We start from the raw sequence: 22831 nt of genomic DNA on the forward strand, positions 1-22831 counted from the left end.
TGATGGCTTTGTTTACCTCACTTACTATGCTTTGCTTTCAACAGCATAACTGCGAAGCTTGAAAGAGCTTTGGAGAAAGTGGCTCCTCTTCTTCGGGAAATCTTTGTCGATTTTGCCCCATTCCTATCTCGCACATTGTTGGGCAGTCACGGGCAAGAGCTTCTAATAGAAGGTAGCACATATTCACTAATCATTTTATTATTTCTTTAAATGTTTAATCTGTATTACAGTCAAAGGCCAACCATATTAACTGTTAACAAACTGACTAAATGTATACATGTAACTCCATACTATTAATGTATTCCTATAAATAAATTAATACATATTGATATACCACAGTCAACAATAACAATTGATCCACATAACCAACAGTAACAGTTTGTATAGATATTGTGTTCTCTGTGACACTGCGAGCTGTTTTAATAGAATTTTGCCAAATTGTGGGTGAGATGCTCATCCTAAATTGATAAAAGTACAGAATAAAATAGTTCTGAAATTTTAATAGCATTTGGGTAATATATTTCTACGGAGTTTCTCTTCAAACTTGCAATATAGTGGCATAAAGGTAACACTCTGAATTGCTCTTGATTCATAAAGAAAGAGATGGTCCATATATGAAATACAGAATATACTTTATGTGCCCTGGTGAACTGTGAATGGTAACATAGCAAATCTTAATTTTGTATATACGTTCATTTATTTCGATAATTTCTGAAAAAAGGGGATACACATTAAGTTTTGCAAGGGCAAGTCACTTGGTCTTTGATTTGACCAAACAGGAAAACAATAACTTGTTTTGATTTTCCAATGTTACAAGTTTCATTTGTGATCCATGCTACCTGAGCTATTGAATACTGTACTATCTCCTAGGCATTTGAAGTGTTCAATGATGTCTCACTTAAATATAATTATTTTAGTTTTTTTGTAATGAATGTGTAAATGTTCTTCATTAAAGTAATGAGCTAGTATCCTCAAAGTCCTTTAAGGCCAACAAAATTTGTAGACAGAAGGACTATATCATTGGCATAAATAACACTGGAATGCTTGCTGATTAAGATGCTGCTGCACTTTTATCTACTTTTTGGTTAAGGTATTGCTATAAAGATTGAAAAATGCTATAGTTGCCTTATACTTTTTCACAAATAGTTGGAAATGCCCCATTTAGATTACCGTATTTTCCGGCATATAAGACGACTGGGCGTATAAGACAACCCCTGACTTTTCAGAAGATTTTCAAGATTTTTCGTCTTATATGCCGGAAAATACTTACATGCTAGTTGCCAATTGTCCGACACAAGCCCGATTCAGCCCTGTCTGATGCAAATGGTGCAAAGCCACGCGCTCTTCCAGGCCAGACTCTGCAAACAGCATGCCAGAAGCCGCAACCACTGCGGGAACTCTGGGTCCCCGCCTTTTGGCAGCCTGCACGGCCAAGCGCGATCCAGCTTTGAGATAGCATTTGCAGACGGAGCAGCTGCCGCGTCTGGAGCCAAGACCCGCCCAGGAGACGGTTGGCCAGGCGGGCCCGGAAGACGCGCTAGATAGCCGGGCTTGGCGCGGCCATGCCAAGGCCGGCTGGCGAGGGCCGCTGCATGGTCTGTGGGCAAGAGGGGCGCCAAGTACTGCTGTTCCACACTCCGTGACCGGGCAAGCGATTCTTCCAGTCGGCGTGGGTCAGGTGGTGCCTCGGCAGGAGCAAAGGTGCTCCCTTCCTACTGTCGAGCAGCGTGCCTCTGGGGACCACCTGCCCCTCCTCTTTTCAGGGACCTGACAGCCAGCATTGGAAGCGCCAGCATGGCCAGTCCTACAGAGAGCAACGGTGGCGGCTGCAGTAGCCGCCCCAGGAGCTGACTAGAGTTTGCCCTCCATCACCCGTTCACCATCGGCCGCTTAACCACGGGTCGCCATCGCCTACCTCCATTCACCCAGCGATCCCGCCGTCCAGCAGAAAAGAGAAAAGATCAGAGAGGTGAATAGTATTTTCCGGCGTATAAGACAACTGGGCGTATAAGACGACCCCCAACTTTTGAGAAGATTTTCGTGGGTTAAAACGCCGGAAAATACAGATTTTCGTGGGTTATACGCCGGAAAATACGGTACATCTAACTCTCACTTAGATATTGTTATATAATCTGCTAAGTGAAAACATCCATATGCCAGTGTACTTGAGGCTAATTCAATGTTTAGCTATAGCAATAGAGTCAAAAACATTTCCAACATTCAGAAGCATGGCATATATGATTTTGACTCCAAGGAATACTTATCAATTATGTGATCAAAAAAATATGATTCATTGTTTCAAGTTCAATACTATTATAGGGACATATCTTTGAGAAATAAGAATCTTTTCAAATCTAATATGTAGCATATTTGATGGCAACACCTGCAAACTCTGATGAAAAGGCTATTCTTAAACATAAACTATTAAGATATATAGGTAGTTGAAAAGTATGTCCTTTGTTTAAAACAGTAACATAAGTAAATATATCTAATTTTTCAGTTTCATAATATGTTTTATATTTAGTATTTTATATTACAACATAGTAATTGATCTTGCTAAATGAATAAATTGATATAAAATCACTAAGCTACTAATTATAAACCCATATTAGTGCCTTAAACAGGATTGATACCACTCATTTACTTATTAATGATACAAAGTATTGTCTGTCTTCTGTCTGTCTGTCTATCTTCTCTGCTTATAGGTTTCTTGTAACATATCTACAAACACCCAATTATTTTAAATAGCTTAGTAAATATATAACAAATACCATGCATATATCATATACATATAAGCATGTATGATATATGTATCAATATGTATCTTTTGAGTTTAGCTTCTAAACCATTTAAGAACACTAGTTTATACTGCTCACTCATCCAAGTTGTTTCAAAGTATTATCTCTGCTCTTAATCATTGCGTAAGTGAATAAAGATGAAGACCTTGTGATGTTGTCATTCTCTGTCTTTCTTGGTAATATTATGGTAAATACACTAATACAAATATAATACAATTATATGCAAATATGTGTGTGTCCTCCTTTTCCTCATCTCTAGCAGCATTCTTCCCAATACCGTATTTTCCGGCGTATAAGACGACTTTTTAACCCATGAAAATCTCAAAAGTTGGGGGGTCGTCTTATACGCCAGGTTGTCTTATACGCCGGAAAAAAAACATAAATCAGTCGAGCGTCCCTGTTCTTGCAAAGCAACTTCAAACCTCCTTAGTCCAGTCCCCCCTCCATCGTCACTCTCCCTTCCCACCAAGAGCCTCTAAGCCCCTTCCCCTCCCCCTTGCAAACGCCAGACCCCGGGAGCGGCAGGAAGCCCCTCACCCTCACCCAAGCGGCATCTGAGCATAAGCAGAGCGTGCCCTGCTACCCGCTATCTCTCCTGGCAGACGCCCGCATCCGGCCTCGCAACCAGCCGCAGAAGCCCGCGCCCGGCTTTCCTTCCCCCCACCCGCACCTGGCTACCGGTTTCTGGGCCCTGGCCCTAGCTGCGGGCCAGCTTGCCAGCGACCAGGCCGATGGACTCCCGGCCGCCAGAAGCTGTGCTTTGGGAGATGCTCCCCGGCGGATCAGGGAGGGAGCGCCCACCCGCCGCTAGCATCCTTCTCTTGGTTCCGACGAGCGCAGAGAACAGGCTCGGTCCTGACACGGGGAGGATGGAGCGGGCCTGGGGCCCTTGGCTCTCCAGGACCCCGCCCGGGCCGGGCTGCCCCACGCAACCGAGCTATCTCCGGCGCGGCTCCGGGACACGGCTGGGTGGGAGTGTCGGGCGGCTCTCCCCACGCGAAGGTGGCGCTGCCCATCGGCTCTTGGCCCGAGGAGAGGGCCTTGCGCCCGCCGGACTCACCTGTCACCAGCACCACTCTCCCCCCGTGGGGATGCGCTTCCACCAGGCGTTGCTGGCCAAGACGAGCCAGCAGGCAGCCGCCGTGAGCACGGTGCTGAGGGGCAGCGGCAGGATGGCCTGGCCCAGCGCCTGCAGGACGGCCAGCAGCCCCACGCGCAGCAGCAGCCGCCAGCTCAGCAACAGGTCCGAGCGCAGGAGCCGCACCGCCAGGCTGCCCAGGAAAAGCAGCCACACCGAGAGGCTGCACGCCCAGTCCAGCTCCATGAGGGGCAGGGCGGGAAGCCGGCCAGGAAGAGGGACCGGGAGCCTGGGCCGAGCGCGCCTCGGCCGACGGTGAGAGGGAAGCGGCACAAGTTCTAAAAAAGAGGCTGCGGGCAGAGCTGCCCTGCCCTGCACCCAATGGGAGAAGTTTAACTTCAAGGCCTGCGGGGGAAGCAGGAGGGGCGCCGGCTGTGGCGGGGTGGTGGCTGTCCTCCGGCGCTGCCTGCCGCCCAGGAAACGCTGCGCCTCGGGGGCCGGCAGAAGCACGGGAGCAGCGGGAGGGCTGGCGGGGCCAGTCGGGCCTTCGCCTCCTCTCCGACGGACAGGGAAGGCAGGACATGTAAGTATTTTCCGGCGTATAAGACGAAAAACCTTGAAAATCTTCTTAAATTCGGGGGTCGTCTTATACGCCGGAAAATACGGTACTCTGTTCTCCTTATCTTCTATTCCTTCTACATCCCCAGCCCAACCATGACAAATCTTTCAAACCTGATTCAGATAGAATGATCTCTAAATTAGATTCACATATAAACCCTTTTGTTGATCTAACATGAGAGCTATGCTATACCTCATTGTCCTTTCACCCAGCAGATCAAATTTAAAAAAAAAATCTATCACTTTTAATAACCATTTTCTAATCGGGCTGAACTTTCTTAGATTAGAGAAATAGCTGCTGTGTTATGAATATTTCAATTCGGGGGAAAACTATTTTTGATTTTTTATGTTGGCATGTTTTTTTTATATTCTTACTCCACAGCCACATACCATGATCAGAAATCCTAAGATCATTTTTTTTCTTTATAGAAAAAAGCCAGAACTGTTTGCATGTCATGGAGACTAGAAATTACTTTCATTCCAGGGACTTTTGGTTTTGCGTGGTAGTGACCGGTCATGGGCTTGTGGATTCTCCACACCCCATGGCTAATTTTGTCCTACCAGGGGACCCTAAATGGTCTAAGTTGCCCCAGAGAGGCTACGAAGAAAGAAGGGTGCTCCAGCGATTCTGGAATGGCGGCGGCCATTCCGTTCGACTTGGGGAAAGCCTTCTAACCTGACAGGAGAAAGGCTGGCCATATTGTATCAACCAGCCCAAGCTAGTTGCAACCGAAGTCCAAAAACACTAACCAGCACAACTATGAACAGCGTGCTTGAAATTTGGTGAGGAATTTGATCTTCTCTTTTCTCTTTTATATTTAATTCCCTGGAAAAGATCCCCAAGAAGCAAAATACCTCTGAAAGGGAAGGAGGGGGATTTCCGCCCCACCCTTATACTATTGGAAGCGGCAAATTAATCTTTTTATGGAGGATCAAAATATATGGAAGTGAAATAAATATAAAACCTGAAACTTAAAACTTAAATCTGGATAAATCTAAAATTGTTTTAATGGTTAAGACTCTCATTTCAGAGATAATTGTTCATTTTGGAAATTGAAAAACAAATAGTTGCTGTCACCTAGTGGCAGATGAAGACTATGACAGCTATGACTTTAATATAAGACTTGGCAAAATCTGGAAAAAGCTAATCTATGTGACTTTCAAAGCTTTAACAATAAAGAACAGCTGTGACAAAAAAAGAAATAATCTGGGCTGTAGACAAAGAGAATTATAAATTTCAAAAAAAAATCTTTTTTGAACTATTTGGATTACAAATATCTAATTGGGACTCTAAAGCTATTTACAGAGAAAAGAAAGGAAGAGGAAAACTCAAATTCTTGGCTATCATGGATCAGAGACATGTAGACAGAACATATCAAGAAAACATAAATACGTCACAGGAGGAGATATATAGTATACTGTAACTAATTCAAACAACGACTTTAAACCACACAGAAATCCAAAACAATTTTGAAAATATAAATCAATCTATTTCCAAGTTAAGTCTGCAACAACAATAAAAAACTCCCAGAAAAACAACAGAGAAGAGCAGATAAAACAGATAAATGGATATAGAATCAAGAATAGAGACTTAAAGATGGAACTTAACAAAACAAGGAAACATGATTTATAATCTTAGTGGAAAAAAATTCACAAGAATTGGAAAAAACAATTCATCCCTTAATACTACAAAATAAATCTGAGGACAAGAAAACTGATCGGATAAAATGGATTGTAGAGATGTCAAGCACATTGGAGAGAAAGGAAATGATAAGAAAAGCAGAGAGAGAAAAAAAGAAAAAGATTTTCAACAAACGTGGAAAGGCAGAAGTCCTAGACAAAGACACTTCTGATTTACTTTTTATATCTACAGCAATATTTATGAACATACGGAAAAACTTTTTGATTCAGCAAAATACATTGATTAAGTAAGATACTGGGCAAAAGAAAAAGACTAAAGTGGAAATTAAGAAAATAGATGATGGGACTTATCAGAGAGAATACTTAGAAAAGAAACGTTTGAATATGGTTAAAGAAATAGAAAGGTTTTGGAATATATATGTCACTTTAAGAGGGATGAATTCTCTAAATATAATATAGTATGCTTTTTCCCCTTTTTGTTCTCTTTCTTGATATGAGTAATATAAAAAAGTTGAAATGACTTAGATACAGGAAATGTTTTAGATATTTAAATGTGATTAAGAAAATTATAATGGATAAAAAAATGTTTTGAATAAGTTAAAGGACAAGATGACTAGATGTATTAAATGGAATGTTTAAAGATTAAACATATTTTTAATTATGATTAAAAAGAATAAGAAATTTAGGAAATAAATACATATTAGCTTAGGAGGGCTATGTACTTTAAGCAGTATGTTATTTTTTATCCTTCTTTACTCTTGCTTTTCTTTCTTTTTTCTACTGTTTTATCTATTTCCTAAGAAATGTAAAAGTGTGAGATGGTTCATATGGAAAAATAGAGTTCAATTCTTAAATATAATTAATTTTTGAGAAAATCGTAACCAGTAAGAATATCTAGGGACGCGGTGGCCCAGTGGGTTAGGACACTGAGCTTGTTGACCAGCAGGTCGGCAGTTTGGTGGGTCGAATCCTGAGTGCCGCGTAACAGAGTGAGCGCCTGTTACTCGTCCCAGCTTCTGCCAACCTAGCAGTTTGAAAGCATGTAAAAATGCAAGTAGAAAAATAGGGACCACTATGGTGGGAAGGTAACAGCATTCCGTGTGCCTTTGGCGTCTAGTCATGCCAGCCACATAACCACGGAGACGTCCTCGGACAAGCACTGGCTCTTCGGCTTTGAAACAGAGATGAGCACCGGCCCCTAGAGTTGGAAACGACTAGCATGCATACGTGGGGGAACCTTTACCTTTTAAGAATATCTAGAAACAAATTAAAATAAGGACTGTAACAGGATCTATGATAAGGCAACCAGAATGATTGGATAGAAAAGAAATATTCTATTGATGTGATTATTATTTTTAGGATTATTGGGGAAAATATGTATTTAATTGTTATCTATCAAAACAATAACAATTGTATTAACTCAATATTTGCAAAAGAGGATATTTTGGGAAAAAGAGGAAATCAACTAAAACTATTATGTGGATTATGGATCATAGAAATCAATTGTTAGTGATTGTTTTACAAATGTAACCCAGACAACACACTGTTCACCAATTATTAAGTGATTTATGTTTTTTTAAAAATCAATAAAATATATTACAAAAAAAAAGAAATTACTTTCATTCCTACCTGATATATAAATGAATAATTTGAAAGGGAACACTCCTTTTGTAATAGATTCCAAGTTCAATTAATTGTTCAATTGGGTGGCTCAATGTGTTCCATTTTTGCTAAACAGCCAGGCTAGTATCCCAATAGCATGCTTTTTCACCTTCTGAATATATTTTGTTCTTTTTTAAAGAACGTTATTTATAGTATGGGTATTTAACAAATCTATAGATAAACTGACATTTGATTTTTATTGCCTTGTACAATCTGTGTGCACATTATATTTTCTTAACAGGTAATCAAAGCTGAGGAATAATTCAACTATATAATAACAAAGCTAAACACATCAATCTTCTAAATACTTTCTTTGGAATAAAATTTCTTCTTATGCTTTAGTTCTCAATATCATTTAAACATGTACCAGTGCCCACAAGTTCTATATGTTTAAAAAAAATCTGTATATTCTGATGACTTAAATTGTAAGTTTGACTGGTGACATATTTCCTGTTCCAGATATCTTTAATAAAGATATGCAACTTTTGTCACATTTTGCTTTTTTTCTTCTTTCTCTTATCGTGAGAGTTTGGTTTAGTTTGGACTGCCCATCAACACAGGTTTTAATTCTTTGGGGTTTATGAGAAATAGCTCCTTTAACACATATATGAGATTAATCTAATATGTTATATTAAGAAGAAAAGGGATTTGGTTTAATTAAATAGTTCAAACAAATTAAATTACATTGGACAACAAAGTTTGCTTTCTGAACACTTTGGGGTGTGTCTTATAGATTTTTGCCTGCCAATCACAAAAATAAGTTGTAATTTAACCTATCATGTATCGTTTTATAGAAATCTTCTGTTTTTAAACAATGGTAACGTATACCCCTTAGTAGCTGTTGGCTGTGCTGCATGCAATGGAAGAAACATATGAAATCATGGAACTAATGTTGAAGCTCATCCAGTACACTAAGTACAACTGAAATAGCTATGAAGATCTAAAAGTAGTGCTCTACTGCTTGGAATGCAGCTCAGATTGCCAAGTACTTTTGTTACATATGTGAATAGGACAGCCATGCAAGAGAATGATATTACATTAAAAAGAAATGGCCACTCTGAAAGAATTTGGTTCCAGGACAGAAAAAAACATGGCACATGAGCCACTTGCTGACCCAACAAAGATATTTTTGCCTCTGCTTCATAGAAAATGCAGACTTTTGAAAACAAACATGAAAGCAATGAACAAGAAAAGTGAAGGTTTTTGTTGTTTGAGACAGATATTTCCAAGAATAACTGATGTCAAGATTAAGGAAGACATTTTGTTGGTTCACAAATCAGTGACAAGCAGTTTAAAGATCTGTTAGTAGGGTCAGAGAAAATCGCCTGGAAGGCATTCAAGGATGTTGACAATTTTCTTGGCAACCACACATCAAACTGCATTCAACTGGTTGACAAACCTCTTATAGCATACAGACAAAAGGGCAATATATCACTGAAGATTAATTTTCTGCATTCAGGTTTAGACTTCTTTCCTGAAAATCTAACTGCAGTCAGTAACAAACACGGTAAAAGTTTTCACCAGGTCATTGCCATAATGGAAAAACGGTATCAGGACAGTACAATCCATCAGTGCTGGCTGACTGTTGTTGGGCACTGCAGTGAGATGCATCGGACACAATCAGCAGCAAAATATTTTAGCCTTGTTGAACTGATATAGCTTGTCATAAATGTTGTGTGATTAAAGGTATTACAGACATTGCAAGTTATTTTCATGCTTCAAGACTGGTTCATGATACAGTCATTCTGAAATTATGTTCATGTTCAGTTTGAAATCACCAAAGTTTTTCAGGAAGCAAATTTTTTAAAAAAACAATTGTTATCAAATGTTAGACGTTAAAATAAAAATAAAAAATAAGCTCCAGATATTTTGTAAATTAATAAAATGCAAAACTGCTCTGGTGAGAGTCCAATATAGATGTAAATAAAATGAAAGCATCACATTCCACTATGCCGCATTTCCTTATGGAAAAGCAAAAGTTATTCAAAACAACAATATAAATCAAAGAGAAAAAGAAAAAAAAAGGATAAAGTCCAACAGGTGTTTAAAATAAATCAGCATTCAGCCAGCTGGTCAACTTTTAAAGATAAAAATCAAAGTGCAACAAAAAATTTAAAAAGTGAAGTTAAAACCCAGGCATACTTTAGAAAATGAACTTCCAAGAAGAAGATGGATGACCAGTGACTTTCTGATCACTCCAAGGAACTGGAATCTTCAAGACTCCCCAGGTGGATCCATAGCTGTCCAAACGCTGTCTTGCTCCCATTCAAGTCCAGCGAGCAGCACTGCCAGGGAACCAGTGTTGGCAGCAAAATGAGCAGAACATTAGCAGGAAAAAAAGATTCCTACCATTCAGCAGCCATCTTGGGGAGGAGTGTTGAAAGCTGTTTTAAAAATTTTGATGAAATGATAATGACTGTGGAAATTATTCAGATGCTTGTAGCTCTGGATAAATTATATTCACAAAAGGAATGTGATTTGAAAGCAGCAGATCCAATGGAAACTTAGACTTAGAACTGAGTTGATTGCATATACCTTCTAAAGTTCAAGCTTGCATTCTTTTACAACACCAGAAACCTGACTGAGTGGAAAAGTGATAAATTGGCTTTCCCTAGGAAGATTGAAGAATGTGGGGAATGGATTTATCACACAACTGGAAAACAATTTTGTTTGAACCATTTTGAGGAACATAGACTGAACAAATTTAAATGAAATTGATTGTCAAACGTGAAAATCAAGAAGCAGAGGAAGTTCAAATGAATATAAGCAAGCTTAAGCTCCCTATAAGAATCTGAGCTACTAAGGGTCAAAGCAAATTAGTGGTAGATAAGAATCAATGGAATTCAAGGTGGAACTTAGATCTCTTGGGAGCACAAACTCAAGACTGATGACACATTTGACCACTTCCTTGGGTTCAGCCAGGTCATCTCCTACCTCATTATTTTAATTTATCTTGTTTTCTATGAAGAAAAAGCAGTAGAGCCTTAGATAACAAATCCTGCTATTTGTGGAGTGCAGTCAGTAAGTGCACTTGTTGAGAGGGCAATGGGGCTTAGACTGTTGCTTTCTGCTCCAGTGTTCTTTCAACCAGATCTTGAACTGATGTTTCTCTTGTTTTTGTTTTGGTCTCATTCAGATATTAGTACAATTCTGTCTTGCTAATTCACAAGAGTTGCTGCCCCCTCCTTGGAGTTGTCTTGGGTGTCCTCCAGATTGTTCTTTAGATAAATGCTATCATTCAGGGGTATTAGAGTTAATATATATCAATTGTGATTAGTTTAAAGCCCATGGTGCCTTGCAAACTACAACAGCACAGCACCTAATCCCGCCAAGACTGAGTGGCTGTGCATATCGGCATCTCGGATTAACCAGACTATTCCATGTCTAACGATGGGGGGTGAGGTGTTACCCCCCGTTGATAGGGCTCGCAACTTGGGCGTCCTCCTGGATTCACGATTCAATTTTGAAGACCACATAGGAGCCGTGACCAGGGGGGCTTTTGCCCAGGTTCACCTGGTGCGCCAGTTGCGTCCCTATCTGGACTGAGATGCCCTACGCACAGTTACTCATGCGCTCGTGACCTCCCGTTTGGACTACTGTAACGTTCTCTACATGGGGCTGCCCTTGAGGACCACTCGGAGGCTTCAACTGGTGCAGAATGCGGCCGCGCGAGTTGTAATGGGGGTCTCCCGATACCCCCATATAACACCTCTACTCCGCGAGCTGCATTGGCTTCCGGTTGCCCTCCGGGTGAAATTCAAGGTGCTGGTTATTACCTATAAAGCCCTACATGGCTTGGGTCCGGGGTATTTGAGGGAACACCTGCTGCCAGCATCAAATGCCCTTTGTCCAGTGCGCTCCCACAGGGAGCTCAGGGTCCCACCGGTAAGAGATTGCCGGTGGGTAACACCCAGGGATAGGGCCTTCTCAGTGGGGGCGCCTGCCCTCTGGAACCAGCTGCCAGTGGAGCTGAGGACTGCCCCCGTCCTCCGTTCATTCCGCCGGGGCCTGAAGACCTGGCTCTTCGAGCTCTCTGGCCCAGGCTGAGGAGTAATTTATTTTAATTGGGGTTTTAATTGCACAGGGTTAAGTTTAATCTTTTTTAAATTGGTTTTAACTTTTGTATTGTTGGTTTTTAATTCCCTGTAAACCGCCCTGAGTCCTCAGGGAAAGGGCGGTATATAAATGTAATAAAATAAAATAAATAAAAATAATTCTTTTCTGAAAATTATCACACAGCATAAAGAAAATAGCAAGTTTGTTAGTTGTTCAAGAAGCAGTTGGTTAAGTAGTAATATATTAGTTTCTTCACTTCCTAAACTTATCAATGAAGCCATGTTTGTATCACCCTGTAGCTTTCATCATGTTGCTTTTAGTCACACGCTCTGGAGTTTTACCAGAAAAATCTCTAACATAAGAAGTGTGCATATATAAGTAGTGTGTCTTTGTACAAGGCAGCAGTTTTCTGTGTTAAGATCAACTGCAAAGTATCCAAGATTAGAGCAGCTTTTTAATACTATTAATACTAATAGCTGTGGTCATTTTAATTATGAGAATTTGACTATGTTCCCTTTTGTTTAGCTCCTTGTCAGCTGTCTAATAGTTGAAGTGGTTTAGTAGTGATAAGTGTCCCATTAAAGTTAACTACTGACTTGTAAATCTGATAGAATGTTTAGGGTGACTCGCTCCCTCCTTAACCAGGAGGTGAGAGAGGATCCCTTGCAGGGACGAGCCGAGGAGTTTAGTCATCATCTGGCGGACAAAATCGCTCGGATCCGGACCGGTTTGGACTCTGACTGGGCAGAGTCTGATGTGGAGGAATCAGGCGGTCTTGAGCATGTTATCTGGACTGAGTTCGACCCTGTTTCCCCTGATGATGTGGACAGGATCATGGGGAGACTGAGCACCACCACCTGTTTGTTGGATCCGTGCCCCTCCTGGCTAGCTTATGCGGCTCGGGAGGGAACACGAGGCTGGTTCCATGCAGTAATAACTGCTTCTTTGAAGGAGGGTGTCTTCCCTGCCGCATTGAAGGAGGCGGTGGTGAGACCCCTCCTCAAGAAGCCTGCTTTGGACCCGGCTGTTTTAAACAACTATCGTCCAGTCTCCAACCTTCGCTTTCTGGCGAAGGTTGTTGAGAGTGTGGTGGCGCATCAGCTCCCTCTGTTCCTGGAGGAAACTGATTATCTGGACCCGTACCAATCGGGCTTCAGGCCCGGACACAGCACGGAGACGGCATTGGTCGTGCTGGTGAATGATCTCTGGAGGGCTAGGGACAGGGGTTGCTCCTCTGTCCTGGTCCTATTAGATCTCTCAGCGGCTTTCGATACCATCGACCATGGTATCCTGCTGCGGCGTCTCAGGGGGTTGGGAGTGGGAGGCACCGTTCTACGGTGGTTCTCTTCCTACCTCCAGGGCCGCTCGCAGTCGGTGTTGACAGGAGGGCAGAGATCCGCCCCGAGGTCTCTCATTTGTGGAGTTCCTCAGGGGTCGGTTCTCTCGCCTCTCCTGTTCAACATCTACATGAAGCCGCTGGGCGAGATCATTCGTGGTTTTGGGGTGGGGTATCACCAGTACGCTGATGATACCCAACTCTTTCTTTCCACCCCGAACCAACCCAGTGATGCCTTCTCCGTGATGTCCCAGTGCCTGGAGGCGGTTCAGGTCTGGATGGTTTGGTTTTTAACTTTGGTATGTTTTGATTTTTAATTCCCTGTAAACCGCCCTGAGTCCTCAGGGAAAGGGCGGTATACAAATGTAATAAAATAAAATAAATAAATAAATAAATATGGAAGTTTTGCCCAGCAAAGAGAGGTCTTATTGAGACATCTGATTGTGCAAACTTTAATATATTCAGCTTCCCATAATCACCAGCTGTCTTTGACAAAAAACATTTGTGAAAAATATTGGTGAAAGACTGTTTGGCCTGACAATAACTTTCTTCACTTCATTGCTTTTGCAGCAAGCTGTTGTTCCCTATTCCTTTTTTATATGTATACTTCAAATAGCTGTATTTCCGGGTGTGACAGCTCTAAGTCAGGGAGGTTTATAAGTCAGTCCTGATTTTTCTAAGAGCAAAGAATCAAATCCATATTCGGGAATGAACTAAAACTTTGTTTGTTCCATCCATATTCATTCATCTACCACTGAATGATTCTGTTTACTCTCAGCTTAACTGAAGTATGTATCTCTAACTAATATATAAATCACCCTGTCAGAAATTCTGTAGAATAATATGCAGTAAATAGACATTTATATTAACTGAGGGAGGAAACATGAAAATAATTTTAAAAATATAGTGGACATTGTATGATACTTTCTGTCAAAAGGTTTTGTATGCTATTTATTTTTATGTTTAAAATAGAATTTGTACCTGCAAAGTAGGCAAGTAAAGCGTTCTTCAGAATAACTATGGTACTTCTACAGTATCTGCCAAACTGAAAGGATTCATAAAGCAGCCTATTTATAATAACAGATTTTAAACTCAAGGTATGGCATGGTATTTATACTGGTGAAACCTCCAAGACAGAATGGGGCATAACATGAATTTAAAAAGTTAAAAGGGACATGTTTTAATCATTGCAAGGCAGTTGGGAAAACCAGGAAAAAATATATCTCTGAAAATATTTGTGTGAGCATTTGAACATCTCAGAGATGAATGCTATTTTATATTAATCAGAAATATTCATTTCTGATTAATGGTGGTGACTATGAGGGTATATCTAAATATGCGAGAACTTTCTTAAAATTAAAAAAAACATTTGTAAACATTCACCTTAAGAAACTTGAAGGTTTGAAATCTTGTATAGTATGATATTTAAATTTAAAAATTAAAACTCAAGAAGTTTGCTTTGGTTCTAGAGTTCAGCTTCCATTATATACTAGAATCTTCAAATAAAAGAACAACACGTGATATTCAATCAATCAATATAGAAATAATCTATTCTTCTCTGTGTGTGTGTGTGTCAAATTGAGCAAATAGCATGGCTTCATATTTCTGAAATGTACAGAATTCTTTTTGTGGCAATTTGTGGCCCTTTCTGTATTTTATATAATATAAGGTTGACTTTACTGTTCAGTGGAAAACCCATATAATTGGGTCACAAATGGTTTCTGATTTAAGATAATTGGAGATTATTCTGAGCAGTCTTTGCTAGATATGTCCTACTGAAATGTTACAGGATCTAACCTATGTAACTTATTTGAGAAAAAAAATGCAATTTAACATTGCAACTTCTAATTAGTGTTTTGTTTTCACTTTTTTACAGGACTGGTTTGCATGAAATCAAGCACCTCAGTGGTTGAACTTGTTATGCTTCTTTGTTCACAAGTAAGGTGATTCCTAGTTTTTACAAATACTACTTTTGTTTTTTTCTTTGGAGAAACACAATTATTGGATGCATGCATTTCCACCTGTATATTGAAAAAGTAATTATTTGATACTGTTATAGAGCTCATAGAGCAACTGAAATGGTGTTATAAACTCCATTATAACAACACCTTTATTTTTCTGTTTAAATAAGCATTGAATATGACCTCAATGTGATATCCGATTGATAAAACCTTAACAAAATAATACATAATTAAATGAATTATAATAACTGATTTCAACAACAGAAAATTCATGTCAGCAATTTATTAGCAATTATGAGCAATTTGTTTAATTATTTGGTTTGTATTTCTTTTTGACAATATTGCCTGTAAAAGTCAGTTAATATAAGGCATGAGATCTGAAAACTTTGATATTGATAAATAGCAATGTATCACATAATAGACAATTGGAAGCATATGATTAAAACGCATTGCAGATATGCGCATGAATACAAATAATGTACATGTTTGGGACTCATTGGGACAATTGCTGTAGGACAGGCATCACACATGTTCAGGAAAAATAACCATTTAAAGTATAAATCTGGAGATGTGGCTTTGTTTTTATTCTAATAGATAATAATCAAAAGGTAAGAATTATTCTGAATTGAAGGATCAGCTGTCATTTTAATCTGGTATATTATTTTTTTGCAAATAATCTAATATCTGCTTTTGAATAAAGTTACTTCTTTTCACACTTCTTTGTATTCGCTTAAGTAAACCTGATATAAAATAATATTTAAAGTGATTATTCCTGTAAATATGGCAAATTTACAAGAGCAGTATGCTTGCTATTAAAATGTAGAGCCATATTTTAATAATAAAATTATATTTGCAGATGTTAAAATATGCAATGCTGTCATAAATTAGAATTAAGTCTCATAACTGAAATATACTTTGCTTACTCACATTTTGATGATCCACAAACTGATTCTTCAAAACACATACACACACCCCAAAAAAGAGGGGAGGACACTAAATAAAAGATTCTGTATTTGGAATGTTCATTGTGGTTGAGTTTCAAAACTTTTCTTGCAAAAAAAAAACTTTTAAAACTTGTTACATAATAATTAAATCCTTGGTTCAAGAAAGTCCCAAATATTTAAGTCCACTGAATTCTGAACACTGAAGCTGTTCATAGGCAGATGCTTAAACTGGACTAATACAATATATTCTTCTCTGCTCCTTGTTTTAACTGCAGCTCACAGAGTGGAATGCTGCATTACAGCTTAGTGTGTTTTGATGGTCTCATCATCTAATCATAGGTTTAACATTACTCATTTGCTGGCTCCAGGAATTCCTGCCATTAAGGACTCTAGAGATGTAATGTGCCTCAAATATTGATTGTGGGAAAAGTGAGAAATTCAAGCTTCTTTGCTTTTTCACCTTCCCTTTCATCCTTATATAGAATTTGTGCAATAAACAAACCAATTGTTTTTAAACTTGAAATGTTATCCTGGAATGTATATTTAGATAATATTTATATATATTCCAACTAAATACATTATTTTAAAGGCAGCGTTAGATGGGCTTATAATAAACTTTCACTTTACTTCAGCCCCCAAATATCGGATCAGGTTTTTTTTTTGTAATTTCACAAAATAAAATGTTCAATTTTTTTTTAAGATCTAGAACTGTTTGGAGTCTACCATAGAACTGTACAGTGCTTCAGATTTGACCTCCAGATAGTACTTAGAGTAATTCTGCAAAAATGCAAGGGAAGCAATTTTCCTCAATATATTAAAATAGTTGTGTCTTTTTCCCAAGTTCACCTCATTAGCTTCCATAGCTGTCCCACAATCATGAGAATAGTTTATTTAAGGCACTGGTGTCAAACCCACTATGTCACATGACGTGTAGTGATGTATCATGACTTTTTTTGCATTACCGGAGCTGGGATGGGTGCGGCCTCTGTATGATGCAATTGGCCTGCGGGCCAGCAGTTTGACACCCCTGATTTAAGGTGTTACACTTTGTGAAGAGGAAATCCAAAGTGTTTCAAATGATATTTATGAATTATCTTGTTAAGAGGAGGAAGATTCAACTGATTTCTAATAAGGACATAAAATGCTTAGCTATTTTATAGAACTTAAAAATAAAAGTTAAGAATTGACAGCTGAAGAAGGAATTGTTAATTGATTAAACATATAACAAGAAAGAGTTGTTATGTAAGTTGATGCATATATGTTGCAACAATATTTTTTAAAAATGTCTTTTCCAATACATAAAATATTCATGATAGAAGCAGTATACATCTAGTAGAACTCTCACATTCACACACACACACACACACACACACACACACACACACACACACAAAGAGAGAGAGAGAGAGAGAGAGCTCATTACATTTTTCTAATGATTGTATTGTTCATGAAATATGAAACCGTATCATACAATCTTTTTATGGCTGCACTTCAAGTTGGGATATAGAGAGCCAAGATGATTCTCTTCCAACATCCTGTCCTTCTTATCCTAGAGGCCAAGGGTATTTGGAACATAGCTTGGACATAATCTAATCCAATTTTTTTTCAGTTGGTGGCAGTCTACCTGGGAAATAGGCTACTTGTTTAGAATGACAGTAGCTGGTAGAAAAATAACCCCTGCATTATTTCATTCTGTGGACAGGAAAGGAGGTTCTTAAAATGTTTTGCTTTTAAAGGTAAAAAAGTAAATATATAGTGGAACAGAAAACTACTTAGGGATGAACTGCAAAAGACATACATGTAAATTGAAATGTAGCCAGCTGTATGAATAATGCTCAATCTGCAATTTAGACAGATTCTTTTGCAGAAAAGAGGCAATATATCCCTATTGGACTTGCAGATATTACAGAGATGCTATCCCTTGCTCCCACACTGATTATTTTGAGCAGCCTATCATAACCAAGTTGCCAGTCCCAATTGTGGTCACTAAATAATGGCTAGCTTCAATCAGAATAGAGCTGGAAGGGACCTTGGAGGTCTTCTAGTCCAACCTCCTGCTCAAGCAGAAGACCCTATACCATTTCAGATAGGTGGCTATCCAGTCTTTTCTTAAAAGCCTCCAGTGGTGAAGCACCTACAACATCTGAAAGCAAGCTGTTCCACTGGTTAATTGTTCTCACTGTTAAGAAGTTTCTCCTTAATGCCAGGTTGCTTCTCTCCTTGATTAGTTTCTATCCATTGTTTCTTGTCTTGCCTTCTGGTACTTTGGAGAATAGATTGAACCCCTCTTCTTTGTGGCAGCCTCTCAAATACTGGAATAATGCTATCATGTCACCCGTAGTCCTTCTTTTCTCTAGACTGACCATACCCAATTCCTGCAACTATTCTTTATATATTTTTGTCTCCAGGCTCTTAAGCATCTTAGTTGCTCTTCTTTGCTCTTTTTCCAAAGTCTCATATTTTTTTGTAATGTGGTGACCAAAACTGGATGCAGTATTCCAGGTGTGGTCTTACTAAGGATTTATAAAGTGGTACTAATACTTCACGTGATTTTGATTCTGTGCCTCTATTTATACAGTCAAGGATTGTATTAGCTTTTTTGGCTGCCTATAGAAATATTTTAGAAGAACAGTATAACCCAACCATAAAAGTAATAGTAGTAACTAATAATAACTATTTAAAATAAGAGTAAAATAAAGCTAGAGGCTTCAAAAACCTGATATTTTTCTAACATTAGATTCCATACTAAAACATTTCATTGAGGTTTTAACTTTTTTTACATATTTTTAATCTTATGAACTTCATTCAGTGAGTTTTTCCTGTGGATTGAAGCTTTATCCTATTGACTAAAGCCTTTTTGATCACTACATTCAGTAAAAGAATTTATTTTTGCCAGCTCCCTAACTTTTGTACCTTCTCCCTATAACTAAAGTTCCTCCAAACATCTTGGGACATTTGGAAGCCTAAGTATTGTGGGGATAAAGAAAGATAAGCAAAATATCACCTCTGTTTCCATTGATGGAAATTTCCTGTGTAAGAAAAAAAAAACCTTTCGTTGGTAGAGAAACATAATGCCTACAGTTCATGGTGTTATTCTCCCCTCACCCCAAACCTGGTAATACTGGCAATACAATGTTTGAGATTTTGATTTTTTTTTCAAAATTAATTGCACTTTGCAATCTGTGTTAGCAGTCTGTTTTGAAGATAAATGTATCTTCAAAAAGATAGATGATTGAGAAGGCTTTTGAAGGGGTTTATTTATATAAAGTAGGGTAATAGTAGACACTGAAAAGGAAAGGGAAATGCAAAGTTTGTTTTCTTTTCATTTGCTACAGCAAATTAGATGCTTTTATGCTCTTTATTTGGAAATTCCATGTTAACGACTACAGATTAGCAAGGATGTCAATTTTTTTTACTTATCTGAGCTCCTGAGTAAACTTAACATTGCCAGCGGCTCATGTCTAAGGTATGGTCTAAATTTACATGAAATATCACATTACAAACGTCTGAAGGTACATGTCATGGATAATTCAGTTCATATGGGCAGGTTTTTAGACTCTGAAGGATATGCAATCAAGACTGTCCCCAGAGGAATTATGTCTTTGTGAAAAATTTGCTTTAAGCTTTACAGGAACTCCTGTAGGGAGGGATACTGCATTATTCGACACTGAGAAACCACTTTTCTTTTTATATTTTGATTACTATTGTCCTTTTACAATAGCTTTCTTTCACGTGTATTAACACTCTGCATTTCCCAAATATGAGGCTGAGATTATACTTAGATTGATTTGGTCTGCAATGTCCTTAGAAAATTTATAATAAATAACAATGTACTTAATACACTTGAATTGGGTTAATTTTCAGGGGTGGGTGGGATTAAGATGGTGATTTGGACAAGATCTGTCCTTTAGTAACTAGTCTTTGTTTGCTATAGTCTAGTTTTATATGTCACAGCTGTGACATTGTTTTGTAGCAGATTCCTCAAATAAACCAAGACATTTCACCCAAAGTATGGTTTTCCTTTTTTAAAAGCATATTTGATATTCATTAATATTTTTGTCTTTGCTTTAAGAACCACAATAGATTCTAAGTATTTCCAGATTGTTGTAAAATTTTCCTGTTAAGAGTAGTAATATATTCAAATACAATCATGCTATTTCAAATGGGTCTTCATCTTTCCATTGAAAATAAAAACATTAAAATAAAACATTTTTCCTCTATTAGACCCATTAGTGACAGAAATAAAGGAGGTATCGGGCTTAAAGTATAGAGTGATTCTGTTTGGAGATGCTAAAATAGATATACAACATTTTATACCTGTTCTTCTGATTAACAAAAAGGCACTTTCTTGCTGTGGTAACAGAACATTTATATTCAGTGAGATTTTTTAATAAAGAAACAACACTAAAGGAGAAAAATTACAGTTCCAATGTTAGAATAAGTTTACTTTCATATATATTTTAAATATAAGATCACCCTTGAAATGTTATTTTGGGGTTTATGAAGTTTGATTTCTAATCAAAATATTAATAGATAGGAATTACTATGAGATTCACAAGAAATGAATGTAAAATAATTCTACTATATTATATTTTTGAACCCTTATTTTAAAGCTGAGGGTAATACTTGAAAGAAATACACACAATAAGCTGTTTGGATAGTAACTTTAATATATTGATATATTGACTCCATAATATATTGAGTTAATTTGAGACAGTTGCTGGTTTAATATGGTTTTGAAAAAAATATTCAAGGTTATCATAATTAAATTAAAAATAAATAATTCCTGTCCCCAAACTAATAACAGATTTATAAAGTTGTTCCATATAGTTATAAAGGTACACAACTGACATAAATCATTTTCTCATGCCATCTATATTCAAGAGAGCTTCAGAGCTGAAGCTTGACTTCTTGTTTATAGCGTTACTCCTTAATACCCCAATATGGTGTAAGTGATAGAAGAAGAGAATGCTTTATGATAGCTTGTATTGTTATGCTAGCTGTGATTTTTCTCTGATAAGGGATGACCTAATCATTATGCTTCATGCATCTGGATTAGATTATTGTGAGGCATGGTATATAACTGTCTTAGAAACATCAGCTAATTGTGAAATTGGCAGCAGGCTATTGATTTGTCCAAACCTGAGGCATCATTTTTATTATTTTAAGCAATGCAACTATTAATTGACATTTGAACCAAATACAGAGTTTAATGAATTGCATGCTGAATAATTCAACTCCCCCCCATTTTTCCCCCCATCATGGTATTTCAAGAATTGTCCAGAGATGAAACCAATAACCACACTGGGCATCCCAAGAGCTGTATGCAATACTTACAGATCCCAGCTATGCTGAATTTGCAACAGATTCCATCATCCCTATCCAGACAAGAAGTCTACCATATCTAGACCTCAAGAATACCATTAAATGGGGGTAAAATAGGGAGAGACAGATTATTTATTTATTTATTAATTTTCTGAATTCAAAGTATCTTACCTTAAAAAAAGAGAAATATAATATTTAAAATTAGTGTAATAATCTAAAAAAGGAAAACTTTCAATAACTACATGAAAAATATAAAAATTAAAACACAGAAGGAATTTAAAAGGATTTATGTAACATTATATAGCATTTGAGGCCCAAAAAGTAGTGGCCTGAATAGCTTTATCATTGGCCAGGAATATTGTGCATGATCCATCAAGATTATGGCATATCAATAAGTCTTTAGGACAAGGGAGAGAGAAATAGGAAAAGGTTCCTGGAGAAGCAAAACATTTTCAAAGGACAAAAAAATCCTCAAAAAAGTCCTTGTAAAAAGTACCTTAAGACAATCTGGCTATAGCAGATCAGGTATGAACTGTTGAAAATATATCTTCTTTTCTTCCCCAGACTTCTGGTCTATTATTTTCTTGATTCCTCTTAACTTTTGGCTAGCTGGTTCCATAGAAGTGGGATTTGTAATTCTTGTGACATTTGAGTGTGACTTGCATTTGGACTTCCCTGTTTACTTGTTCTTTGGACACTGTCAGTGAACTTGCTTTTGGTTCTAACCTTGGACTATATTTATGACCATGAAATTATTTTGACATATTTATTGTGCTAATAACCTAGATAAGGAGCTGCTATTCATGAGGCCAGAGCTCACATAAACCTATCTGTCAAGAGGAATTGCAATGATGGAACTGGCTCCTGATCTATTAGTATCTTGTTCCCTATTGTGTTTTAAGTGATGATGTGGGGAAAAGAAAATAGTTGTAAATGACATATTTTAAATATTTTGGGAATGTCATTAGAGGTTAGCAGATTAGTTAAATACATGGAATCAAATACTACCTCTTCCCGAATCCAATGGTATATTCTCTAGCTAGCCCATCGTATAGTAAATCATTCCATCTCTGCAAACAGAAATAAGTCTTGGAGTTGGTGTTGAGACAGCCTGAGATTCTTTTTTGTTTGTTTGTTTTTAAATTCAACAGAAAGAAATACATCCTCTTTTGTATGTTCTGCCTTAGGAATTTGAGATTATCACATTGCTCTAATGTTTTTCATAATATGCCCAAAATCTGTTGAAATACTTTTAATAAAAATACAGTTAGAAAAACCCATATTATGGCTAGTTTTCTAGATTAAACCTTCAGAAGACTGGAAATACCAATTGTCTTAAGGGTTTTTAACCTCTTCATTAAAAAAGAGCTACGTAAAGAGCAATTATTGTCATATCCTTGCTATTTAGAAGG

At 37.8% G+C, this 22831-nt stretch overlaps 1 protein-coding gene across 3 annotated transcripts in view; it reads left to right on the top strand.

Moving 5' to 3' along the window:
* NBEA (neurobeachin) overlaps nt 1-22831 on the top strand; it is a 372004-nt gene that overhangs the window by 140512 nt on the left and 208661 nt on the right. For all 3 annotated transcript variants that reach the window (XM_083361881.1, XM_083361879.1, XM_083361880.1), the window contains 2 exons: nt 45-172; nt 15066-15127. In XM_083361881.1, coding sequence (XP_083218007.1) covers nt 45-172; nt 15066-15127 — 190 coding nt within the window. The remainder of the gene's footprint in view (nt 1-44; nt 173-15065; nt 15128-22831) is intronic.

The sequence above is a fragment of the Vipera ursinii genome (assembly GCF_947247035.1).
Source record: "Vipera ursinii genome assembly, chromosome: 4".
Lineage (NCBI taxonomy): Eukaryota > Metazoa > Chordata > Lepidosauria > Squamata > Viperidae > Vipera > Vipera ursinii.